The sequence below is a fragment of the Mastacembelus armatus genome, chromosome 20 (assembly GCF_900324485.2).
Source record: "Mastacembelus armatus chromosome 20, fMasArm1.2, whole genome shotgun sequence".
Classification (NCBI taxonomy): Eukaryota; Metazoa; Chordata; class Actinopteri; order Synbranchiformes; family Mastacembelidae; genus Mastacembelus; species Mastacembelus armatus.
In genome coordinates, this window is record NC_046652.1 from 10,425,411 (window position 1) to 10,437,603 (window position 12,193).

General features: G+C 38.9%; 1 protein-coding gene across 2 annotated transcripts; it reads right to left on the reverse strand.

The window, feature by feature from the left end:
• Positions 1–2,047: 2,047 nt before the first annotated feature.
• On the reverse strand, positions 2,048–12,182 carry mettl4 (methyltransferase 4, N6-adenosine). Of its 2 annotated transcripts, none has more exons than XM_026292646.1 (8): positions 11,841–12,182; positions 9,992–10,057; positions 9,150–9,510; positions 8,796–8,865; positions 8,105–8,279; positions 7,916–8,022; positions 7,717–7,808; positions 2,048–2,720 (listed from the first exon to the last, which is right to left on the reverse strand). In XM_026292646.1, the coding sequence occupies exons 1-8, from the start codon at positions 12,054–12,056 to the stop codon at positions 2,539–2,541; spliced, it is 1,269 nt and encodes a 422-aa protein (XP_026148431.1). In that variant the 5' UTR covers positions 12,057–12,182; the 3' UTR covers positions 2,048–2,538. The 2 variants fall into 2 exon arrangements, with proteins under 2 accessions (XP_026148431.1, XP_026148432.1); XM_026292647.1 differs by lacking the exon at positions 2,048–2,720 and adding an exon at positions 3,219–4,568.
• Positions 12,183–12,193: the final 11 nt, after the last annotated feature.

A 12,193-nucleotide genomic window follows, 5' to 3' on the forward strand; every position in this document is an offset into this window, starting at 1 on the left:
CCTCCCCCAAAGAAACCCTGAAAATACTGTTGTTTTATTTTATCAGGAGCTCCTGAAGAAGGAGAGAGTGTTTCCACAATACTGCTGAATCTCAACTGAGGGACAGCACACTAGTGTATGACCCCTGCAGATCAGCCTGTCCATCACACATAGATGCCACTCTGAGTAACACTGTAAAAGTAGGTGTGCACTTCCATGATGTGTCATGCCCAGAGCCATCACCACTGTTGCCACAGGGAGATTTCCTGATGTAACCCATAGGGTGGTCTGCTCAAAAGGGCTGAGCAATGTGTGCATCAGGATCAGGGACATCAGAGAAGATGTTGTTGGGCTGCCCACACAGGCTGCAGTAACATCTTAATAAATGGCAGAGGGGTGTGAACCCCTGAAATGTTCTTGTTTCAACAAAAATAATTTTCTGTTTCTGATCTTAATTTTCCCTTTGAATCTGTATCCTAAATAATAATAATAATATCCTGATTACCTGGATCAACTGATCAGAAACTGGAAGGGAAGGGATAGTTGGAAAACCAGCAGGACAGTGGCCCTTGGACAGTGGTGTGAACCAGCTGAACTGACTGAAACAATCAGTGTAGAGACTGGTGTGGCTGAGACACAGAAAGCTTGACAAGTGTAAATGATCCTGCTGGAGTCACACTGGCTTCATTAGCTGTGATGTGTACTGTGCTACAGCCGCCGTAATTCATCCTCATCTGCCTCAAAGACAACCTTGCTCATCACCACAACACCACCACAGCGTTCCTTCCCCTGAAGACCAAAGAATCATTAGAAAGGCCCCACCTAATATAAAAAAGGTGGGATAATGGCTAATGGATGCTAATGGTTATGGAAGAGTCTTTCAATTGAAACAAGGAAAATTCAGAAATTAGCTGAAGTTAGAAGTAGGTGTTCTTGACATTGCCGAGGCTGAGTAGAAAACAGTAGGTGTTGCTCATAAAAAAAAACGAATCAACATTTATAAGCAAACCACATTGTAAATAGCACAAAGACAACATATCAAATGTTAAAAATGAGTAATTTTGTTTTTCTTTTTTAAAATAGATGCTAGGTTTTAATTTGATACAATCATGTTTAAAAAGGTTGGGTCAGGGGCATTTTAACCAATGGGTTGCATAACATTTAGTTTCGCAACACTTGAAGAGTTGGGAACTGAGATCAATCAACAGTTTTAAAAGCAAAACTTTTTCCCATGTTTGATACAAGCAGCTGCTGAACAGTTTGGGGTCTATGTGGTCATATATTTTTCCCACATAATGTACTTTATCTTTTCAGTGAAAGACAGGTCAGGATTGCAAGCAGGCCAGTTTAGCACCTGGGCTCTTTCACTACAGTATGTAGCCATGCAGTTGTAATACCTGCAGACTGTGGTTTGGGATTGTCTTGCTGAAATAACCACGTTGTATTGATAACAGCATATGTTTTAACAAGACCTGAATATATTATTGAGCATTAGGGTTCAGCAGAGAAGGTACACCTTTTCTGAAGTTTGTATTTATATAGCTTTTACTTTGCATAACAGAGTTTTAATGTGTATTTGTGGATGCAGAGACAAACCAGTGGTGGTTGTCGGAGGTATTCCTGAGCCCACACAGTGATTTTAACTACAGAATCACATCTGTTTTGATACAGTGCTGCCTATTGGTCCAGACATCACGGCCATTCAGTATGCGTTTACATCATTGTTCCTTTTGTACAGAGATTGACTCTGTATCTTTAAATGACACTGACCCCCTAAACTGTTGGACTATTTACCCATGCTGTCTTCACGAGTGTTTGGTGAACACTGAAAGACTCGGGGATGCCCTTTCCTTACTCATAATACTGACCTGTTTCCAATTAATTGTGAGATGTTCCACTTGGCAGGTTACACAACTTTTTCAGCCCCAGTCACAATTTTTTTTTTTTGAAGGTATTACTGGTCTCAAATTCAGAATAAGCTTACATAAAACAAAATACATAAATCCATTCATTTCAGCATCCAATATCTTATGTTTATACAGCTACAAATAAATGTGGGGTAAAGGGAGTTTGTAAAACACTTCAATTTTTATTTGTACAGTGTAATTACACAGTGCCCCAATGCTCTTGGAAATGGGATTATAAAAATAGAAATACTTTGATCATTTTTAAGATTCACATTGTGCCAAAGATTACCTAAAAGTCAGACATAAAAAACGGTAAGTGGTGTTTATCTGACTGCATTTTGGGACGATGGGTTAAAAATTTAGAAATTAATAGAAATGCACTTTCATCTCTCCAACTGCCTCATCATTTCTGTGATTCACTACCTTAAAAACAACCCATACTCAAAAAAAAACAAAAAAAAACAAAAACAAATTAAAGGTCCCACATGGATGAGAAGTACATATCAAAGTGAACTGGTATAGGAATATATTGCCTTCACAGAAAACCAAAGTGAAATACTGATGTGACTAGTGTTGATGGTCATTAGTCTACGGTGGCAGGGTAGTGATGAGGAGGAGAGGATCTTGAGCTAGAAGCTGGTGTTACTGTGGGTCAGTTTGTGCCCTCCTCCTCTTTAGCAATGTCTTCTGGATCATCTGCAGCTGTCAAAGTGAAATACCTAGTGTGCTGAAATTTGAGTACTTCATTGCCCCAGCTTGTCCATCTGGGTTGCAGACTTCGGGCAAACAGCTCCAGACACTTGGCTTCAGCTCCAACATATGGCTTTAACACCTCTGTATAAAGAAAGAAATGAAGAAGAGAAATGATATAGATCAGGGGTCACTAACTCCAGTCCTCAGGGGCCACTGTCCTGCTGGTTTTCCAACTATCCCTGCCCTTCCCAGTTTCTGATCGGCTGATCCAGGTAATCAGGATATTATTCAGGAGATTATTATTATTATTTAGGATACAGATTCAAAGGGAAAATTAAGATCAGAAACAGAAAATTATTTTTGTTGAAACAAGAACGTTTTTCAGGGTTCTTTTGTCAATCAAATACACATATACACTAATTCAGTGGTTCCCAATCCTGGTCCTCAAGGAACACTGTCCTGCCTGCTTTCCAACTATCCCAGCTGATTACTTGGATCAGGTGTGTTCAGCCAATCAGAAACTGGAAGGGCAGTGACAGTTGTAAAACCTACAGGTCAGTGTTCCTTGTGGACCAGACTAAAACCCACAATGAATTTGATGGTTTTGTCATCTGAAAACAATTAAAAACACAAATTGGTTCTGACTGACTGACCCATGGGTCAGTCAGTCAGAACCACAATAATCAGGTGATAAAGAAGACTAGAAAAATTATCAGCTGCTTTCATTCCAGCATTTAACTTTACAAGTGCATAAAGCACCTAGAAATAAAGCCACTTGTCTCCTGGTTCTTGAAATGTGAACTTAAGAAGGATTGCTCTCTAATGCTCAATGACCAGAAAAGGGCGGTCAAGCTCTTATTCGCTGCCACAGAAAACACTGGCTGACCTCTTCTCTTTGTCCCCCATCTTCAAATTACTGTACAGATTCGCTCTTGCTCTTCCAACATTGTGCAAGCATGCAATACATTTTCATGCTCTCTTGGTGCAAATGATCATTTAAAACATTTGACTTGGCTTCACATTTCTGCTCAACAAAGTGTCAACTTTGTGTGTGTGTATGTGAGTTTAATTCATTCATAGTTAGGGTTCTGCACTGTGATACACAATAGAGTGTGATTCTACAGATAAATACATGCTAATGAGGGTTTATATTGCTCCCTGTCTGCTGGATGAATAATTGTTTGACAACACATTTACCATATAAACTCAAAGACAGGAGTTCAATATTTTACTTTTTATATTTTTCAAGTTGTAATATATTGATATTATATATACCTTGAATTCATAAACTCCCTGTAGACAAGGCAGCCTCTGACATTCAACTGGACCCAGGTGATTTAAAACTGTTTGAAATACTACAGCATTGCAGTCACAGAGTGATAAAAACAAGGCAATTAGACCCCAACTGGCATCAGGGTTTTCATTACTCTAACAACCATGTACAGCAAAAAGATCTAAAGATGTACTTATATATTTGTTTCAAATTCACATTTTAGTGTTAAAAAAATGGACAGTTCACAAATTAACACTAATAGTGTAACTGCCAATGAAACATTCTGCTGCACAGATCACTGTCACAGAGCCAATCCCCAATCAACAGTAAGGAAACCAGCATAACATTCAGTGTCCGTGGTCCTGAAGCCAATATTAGGAATAGCCATTTAAGCAATAATTATAATACTAAGTTGTGAAGGAACCTTATTTCTCACAATTTCTAACATTGCAGGAAGTCTTGACTAATAAAAATCACAGGCTCTGTCATTCAGAGAAGCACAAACACTTTCTGCAGCTTGACCATCTGGCAAGAATGTGTTATATCTGTAATGGAGTAATGGTGTCCTTTATCTCTCAGTAACAACCATGAGTGTCAGTGACAGGAGCCCCGTCTGAGGCGGGAACAGAGGTAAGTCAGGGCATCTCAGCACTGGGCTCAATGGCTATGGCTTCACACAATTAAGGCTGTCCACTGGCTTGAGCAGACCTGACGTGCTTGACAAGAACAAAAAGTGTAGCAGAGTTACAGGGATGAGTGTCAGAAAGCCTCAAACGTCTTAATGGCAAAGGTCCTGGGACCTATTTGAAATTTTAAGCAGTTGCAAAAACTATTGCAGGAATGACAAAGAGAAACTGAAATTCATCCTTTGAGTTCAGGCTGGGAGAAAAAAAACATTCATGAAAATTATATAAGAATGACCACAATAACAGTGACAAACCGCTGAATGTTTTTCTATCAATATATGTATCTGTGGAGCAGGAAACTGGGTTACATAGCTGATATAATAAGAGTGCATTTTAAAATGTTATGGCAAAAACTGACACAAGTTAAAATGGCAGAAAAACTGGTTTCAAAAATAAATGAAAGCGTTTGACGCCGTGTATAAATTTGCTGGTTGGAAACATCTTTCAAAAATGGTGCTGCCTCAGCTTTAGGGTGAGGATCCACTGGAAGCAAACAAACCCTGCAACATTGCCTCCACCACATGTCTTTGTGGACATAGCAACGGTCACAAGCTAGCAGTTGGCTTGTTCTTTTTTGTTCGCATAAATACGCAACCTGCACTTTCTCCAGCCGTTAATGTCACGTTCTGCAATGTTGATTGTGTTTTTATATGTGATCCTGGAGGCAAGAGATTTGAAGAGATGGATATCCAAAGGAGTCAGCCTGTAAACTTACTGGCACACCACTGTGCTGCTTATTTTTTGTGAAAACACTGCATACCACCGAGCAAATTCCTCCCTACTTTGCATGAAGTTACATTTTCACTTTGCAGGCCTGTCCAGTGTGGCCTGGAATACTTCATTGCCTTGGAAAGCATCTCACTTGTGTTAAGATTGAAAATAAACAGGGCTGAAGTGGAAAAGCAACATTAAATATTAGTAAGATAAGTCATAAGCACTGCTGGTCAAAAATTGGACACTCTCTCTCATTTTAAATGGGAAAGCACATGCATGCACCCCGAGGTTAGCGGCTGATTGATATGGGTTTTTCTATGGCTGATGCTGATGGCTTATTAATGATACTGATTTTTTTGGCCAATATGTTGAGCCGATTTTGTTTTACTGGGTATTCGCATTTTCTGTCTAAACTCGGGATGAATCCAGGGTCAGACTTTTAGGGGAGCACAGCTCCTTTGCACGATGTGACATTTACACACCGTCTTATGACCAGTGCTCTTTGTGCCAACCTCATCCTGCTCTCTCTACTTCTCTACCTCTCTATCCTCCTTTACTACATTATTCTCACTGAATACCAGGTTGCTATGGGCAATGCACTGAAGTGATGCCATTAATTTCTCACGTAAACCTGGGTGTTTTCTTTGGGGAAAAAAAAAAAATGGATATCCATCTATGAAATAAAAGATTAGTGAGGCTGTTTGCCCAGTGCTTCAGTTCTTCGTCCATAAATGTGATGTATATATTCTTCCTTGTGTAACTGCATAGTGAAAATGTGTAATTTGATCATAAAAAGGTATAAGTGGTGGTTTGCATTGATGTAGGCAAATTAGCCATGTGGAGCAAAGTTACCCTTACCTTTAATGTAAATAAAACAAAGTGTCTTGATGAAGAATACTTGCAATGCTTTATAATACTGCACATGTGGCTATTTCATCTCCACTTAAACTAAAATAATAAACTTCATTAGCTATGTTAGCGCATTACCTGGAAAGTGTGTAACAAATGACCAGTTTAACCCAATGTCAGCAATGACAACTGTCAGCAAACGTAGTTGCTAACATGAATTTTTCAACTTGCTTGTGGTTTTAATCTCCACCATGAAACCCACCACTGCCTACTTCTTCTTCTATGTTGCTTTTACATGTGTGGCGGATTATAATAGAAACACCTGGTTGCTTGCGGATGTGCCTACCTATTAATCGGCTTAATACACCCAGACGATGCCGATTATGTTAAAAATGTCAAAAATCGGCCTGATTAATTGGCCAAACGAATAATGGTCGACCTCTAGTGTACATGACCCTATGATCAGAGAAGTGTTAACCACTAATGGCTGCAGAATATAATGTTATTGATTCAAAAATACATTTTTGTTGGAAACCATAGCAAACCTCCTTCACAGGCAGCTACTCTTCACAAAGTCAAGTGGCTACAGTACACGTCTGAAAAGGCATGGGTTGTAAAATTTAGAGTTACCTTCTGAAAGAAACCAGGGCTATGAGTGTAAACAAAAATGTTGAAGAACAGTTGCATTTTTTATTTTAGGTAAATTGTTTTTGAGCTTGTGCACAAAAACCAGTGTTTTCTGGTAAGGACTATCACAGCTTCTCAATGTCATGTTTATAATTTCAATCAGTATACAACATCCATGACTATGTTCATGAGGCGGACGGTTTGCTGTGAAGCTGAAAGGGCGCCAGCAAACACTGCCGGTGTTTTGCTCTCTATACTGCACCGTAAATGTTCCCCTGAGAGGGAGGGAAATTACGTCAAGCTTCTCTTATACTGTGTGTTCACTGTCATTGTCTTACATTGATTCTAAGTAGCGCCCATGTTAAAGTCATTCTTGCCACACCATAATCAGTGCAAACAGGACACATTCGATATATTAGAGCAGCAGAAGTTCCCACTCTTTAATGCAAATTTCTCGTGGGTTGAGGATTCAAGCACTTCAATTATTGTGAACACAACAGAGACCATGCTTGTTGTGTTTGGGCAGTTTTCTCTCCTCGAACATGGCCATCTGTGACCACCAGTAGTCTCATAAGAAAATGCCATTTACTGAAGCAGAAAGTCAGTTGCACATTAAAACAGTATAATACTTATATTTATGTAATGTAGAAAATAAAGTGATTTATTACTTTTGTCTTCTTCTGACAAAACACCTAGCAGTTACAATCTTTTTGTAATAATACTCCATGTTGTCATTTGTAATAAAATGAAATGGTGCATTTTAAATTTCAGCCATGCAAATCTAACAAAGTGACTCAGACTTTGAGGGTTTGCTCTTGCATATATGACAGCACTCTGTAATGTGCTCCTCTCCTCAGTTAAGCTATACAGTAAAATAAATCAGTGATGCTGCAGCATTGCCCTCTGGTGGCACATTGAAGCACATAACACTGCTGTACTGCTATGTACCAAGGAGCTTGGCATTCAGTAAAGTTTTGAAGATATCTACCTGAGAGTGAGGGCTTCTGGGAGTGGAAAACTGATGGGGTACTGACAATCAAACGATGATCCTCCACTAGAACCTCTGATGCTTCTGAAGAGCTGAAAGTGGTTAGACGAGTCTAAAAATGTGTTTTGGATACAATACATTTAAGGGTTATAGCATAAACTTTATTAAAACCAAAAAATGGAAATAAAATATTTTACACCTTTTGGAGGTATCTGAAGGGGGACGATATCGGCCCAGCACCAGCACTTCATATGGCTTCTTATGAGGTGAATCCAGGGGAAACACAAACTGTCCAGATGTGGACACCTGAGGGGAAAGTGCAGCCTCCTAAAGCCTTTGAAATCAAACCAATATGTCATATTTGATAACTGCATTTAATGTTCTGTACCTTGACCCAGAACCATTCAGCTATGACCTCTACACCCCAGTGTGGATACAGCTCATCACGGACACAACGCTGGTGGCTGCAGCGGTTTGTAACCCACGTGACCACTAAACAGTTTGGAGCAGCCAGGAGGGGTATCGGGAGCCCCTTCAGCTGGGATGAGGGCAGGAAATCGTATCTACATGGAGAAAACAGTTTTTAAAACTGATGATGTGTAAATGAAACCACTACACAATTCTCTTCCTTATTATGGCTCTTAAAATATCACTGCACAGCCTTACATTCAATACAGTAAGTTATATAAATGCATTATTAAAACTGTACACATTCGTGTAAATTTCCAAATGTTGTTCTACTTACTCTTTTTTGCATTTTTTTCTTATTTTTTGCTATAATAGCTACTTTTTTCTTTAGCAACACTATGAAGGCAAATGTTCCACAAATGTTAGCATTATCATCAGGCTGCCATGAGAATTTAACTCAACACAGCTGCTAAGACATTTCAGAATTTCCACACCAATCGAAAGGCAATTAACAGGTTCCACCCCTGAAAACAGAGGATTAACTTTTAAACTGCTCTTCTTATTCTTCATCTGTTTGTCTTCTTCATCCCATTTCTTGTGTTTAAATTACATCCCTTATCCTACCTGCCTTCCCACTTTACACCTCCTAAAATGCTTTGATGCCAAATTACCTGCGACTTCTTTTCACAGACTTGTTTTGCCAGGGTGGATCCATAACTATCAAGTCAAACTTTCTTCCATCTGTGTGAGAAAACAAGCGACTATGTCAAATGTGGAAACAAATATGTTGTTACTTGAGATGATGAGAATTCAAAGAAACACACTAAGTTATGTTGGCAAAAGTCAGAGCTACATGGTTGTGTTTAGGCCACAGTTTTATTTATTTTTATCCCTTTGAATTATATCACCATAAGCATGCAATGGCTGTAACTGTAAGGCTTTTTGTCAAATTGATTACAGTTGACCTGAAAAACAATTACTCCGATTTTCGGCATCTTCTGATTCAGAGGGACCAGTGTACTCACAGTGGATTAGTGGTTGTATTTGTTTGAAATCAGACAGCAGGAAGGCTGAGTGTTGTGGTATTACATACTCCTCTCCCATCAGCGTGACCACCGCAGACCAGTCCTCCCTGTTCTCTGTAACCCGAGAGAACAAGTCAACATGTGACGTACAGCCGTCCTTAGCCAAAAGGAACTGAACGCACTCCTCCTGCTCCTCATCAGCCACTAGAGGGAGCTCTTTAGCCATTTCACAAAGAGCAGCAAGATTGCACTCTTGGAAAGGAAGAGGTTCTTTTAACGCGTCCTTCTCTCCTTTCAGATATCCGAGGGATTGGGCAGAGTCCACCAAAGACTTGGTTCCCTCCAGGATGACGGACCTAATCTGCATCATGACAAGAGATTATTCCATCTGAATGGTGTACTAAACTGAATAATGAGCATCTGAGATTTGTACTGGGAGAGAAATGCTTGCAATTAAACTTTTAGTGCTCATTAGTTGTTGAAAGGGACTATGACCTTTCTACTTCTACATATCAGATTTAACGTTTTTACTTTTTACTTTCACTGCATTTATCTCACAGCTAATTTATTATATATATATATATATATATATAATATATACATTAACCTACCACAATCAAAGTCAACCAATGACAGCTTGGTTGGAAATCTGGGTATGTGCTAAAGTCTCAAATGTCATTGCAGTGTTCATTGCACCTTGAAAAACAAGTTTCCCAAGTCATGTTGTTCTGCCTGCCACACCTTAATTACAGCAGCTTAATATAATCTCTGCTAACATGAATCTCTGTCCATAAATGATATATGCAGTGGTCTTTAGATTTAGAGAGTGAGAGTCAACATACCATTTCATGGAAGACTTGTGAATCTATTTCTCCTTGGTTGAGCTCATTTTGTTTTCGTGGCCTTTTCTGAAAGTCAAATTGTTGAATACTGATGAACGGCAAGCAAGAAAAGAGTAACACCCATAACTACTGCTATACTGTATGATTATTTTCAAAAATATCTTGAAGCAATACTTTGCAATGCAAATCAGTGTAATGCTACAGATTTATTTTAGCTGGTAAATAGAGAAAAAACGGACCTAAAAGACATTTTCCCAGAACTGACTGAGAATCTAAAAGTGAAACTGCTCAAAGCTTGAATAAAACATATCAGTGCACTTAAAAACGGAAATTTCCACTGTGCAAAATGTCATTTAGTAATGACAGATAATGTGAACTGTGGGTGACAAGATGTGATGTGGAAGACTGGAAGGAAGTTGAGATAAAAACTGCACATCTGCTTGGCATAAAGTGAAACATCATAAGGCTACAAAAGAGCAGCAGGAAGTTGGAACTCGTCAGTAGGCAATCTGACCTGCAACTTCATCAAAACATCTGAATTCTGCAGAGTAACATCTAGATAAACTGTTTTTTTTGTTTCTTGCCACAATCACCAGTGCTGACTGGAGAAAAATGGAGCAGGATGAAAAGAACCCCCCGCTGTTAAATATGGTTGTGGAAATATTATGGGACTGTGGGGCATCCTGTGGCACAGAAAACAATTTCCACTATATATGAACAAATTCTAGGTTAAACTGTCTTGCAGTCAGTCCACAAAGTGAAACTGAAAAGAGACTGACTTCTGGATCAGGGCAATGATCCAAAGCACCATAAACCACTTCAACAAGCACCAGCTGAAGCTTTTGGAACAGCCATCACATCTCATGACATAAACATCAATAAAAATCTAAACATCCTGTCTGTGCAAGTCAGCCTAAAAATATCTCGGAACATGAAGAGATCTGCAGGAAAAGTGACTGAAAATCCTAAATCAAGAACAAAAAGACTCTTAACTGGCAACAAAAAGTAGTAAACCACAAAGACAGCTACTACAGTAATAAATAAGCTGGGAGCAAAAGCTTAGGTTGCATGTGCCACAATAAACATTTTTATTGCCTATTTTTCAAGTGTTAAAAATGTAACAGCACAGTAACATTTTACAAAAAGCCCATTTAATGTCTGTGCACTGTAGGTGTTATATTTTCTTTTTTTCACTGCATGAATTAAAATAATTTACGTGTTTTTCCCAGGAGTGTCCATTCCTTTACACTCAACTGTACACAGTGGTCACTGGGTAAAGTTTTAAAATTGTGCTTAGTAGGGGAAAGGTAAAAGAAACTAAGTAAATTAACTCAGGTTCTCTTTATAAGTATAATTTAGAGATATCAAGACTTCATTGTAGTAATTTTTATTTTCTGCTGCTTCATATTTGGACGTCACTACACCTTAGAGACAAATATTGCACTTTTCATTTACTAGTTACCTTTCAGAATAAAACTAACTAAACAAAATACAATGAACTTGATCCCAGATGGTAAACTCACAAGCTGCAAAGCAGTAGCCTAAATCAAATGATAAATATATAATGTAGTTATCTCCGATTTAAGCAGAAAGTGCACACAATAAAGTGATTATGGTTCAACAATTATGTGATTGTATACATTAGTATGAAATGTGTCATTCTTCACAGACATTAACCTCACACGTTTATCATTTATGTGCAGTAAACAATACTTTTGTAACATTATGAATGCAGGACTATTACTGGCAAATGAGTATTACTACAATGTGGTATTACTATTACTTCAGTAAAGAATATCACCCAACACTGCTATGAAATATTTCTGTGGCAGACTGAAGCAGAAATTACCTTCGATGGCCCACAGGTGTATCTTCCTCCAGCCACAGGGGCTTTGTCACTGTCATTGCCAAAGTGTTTCTGGACTTGAAAACACTGCCTTTGGAAACCACACTTCACGTGGGACTTTTTATTGCCTCTCCATCGGATGCAGCGGGAATAGCCCTGATCGATGAGTGAGCATGAATCCACAAACCAGCCGTGGCTGTTCTGGACCACCACGGACATTGTGGAACAAGCTGGAGACTATCAATTAGTAAATTTAGCTGATTTTTGCATCAACAATGTGCACGTTTTCTTTGAAAACGAAACCGATGTAAAAACCAACCTAATCCAGCTGTGTCTCTGTGAAACCATTCGCGGAA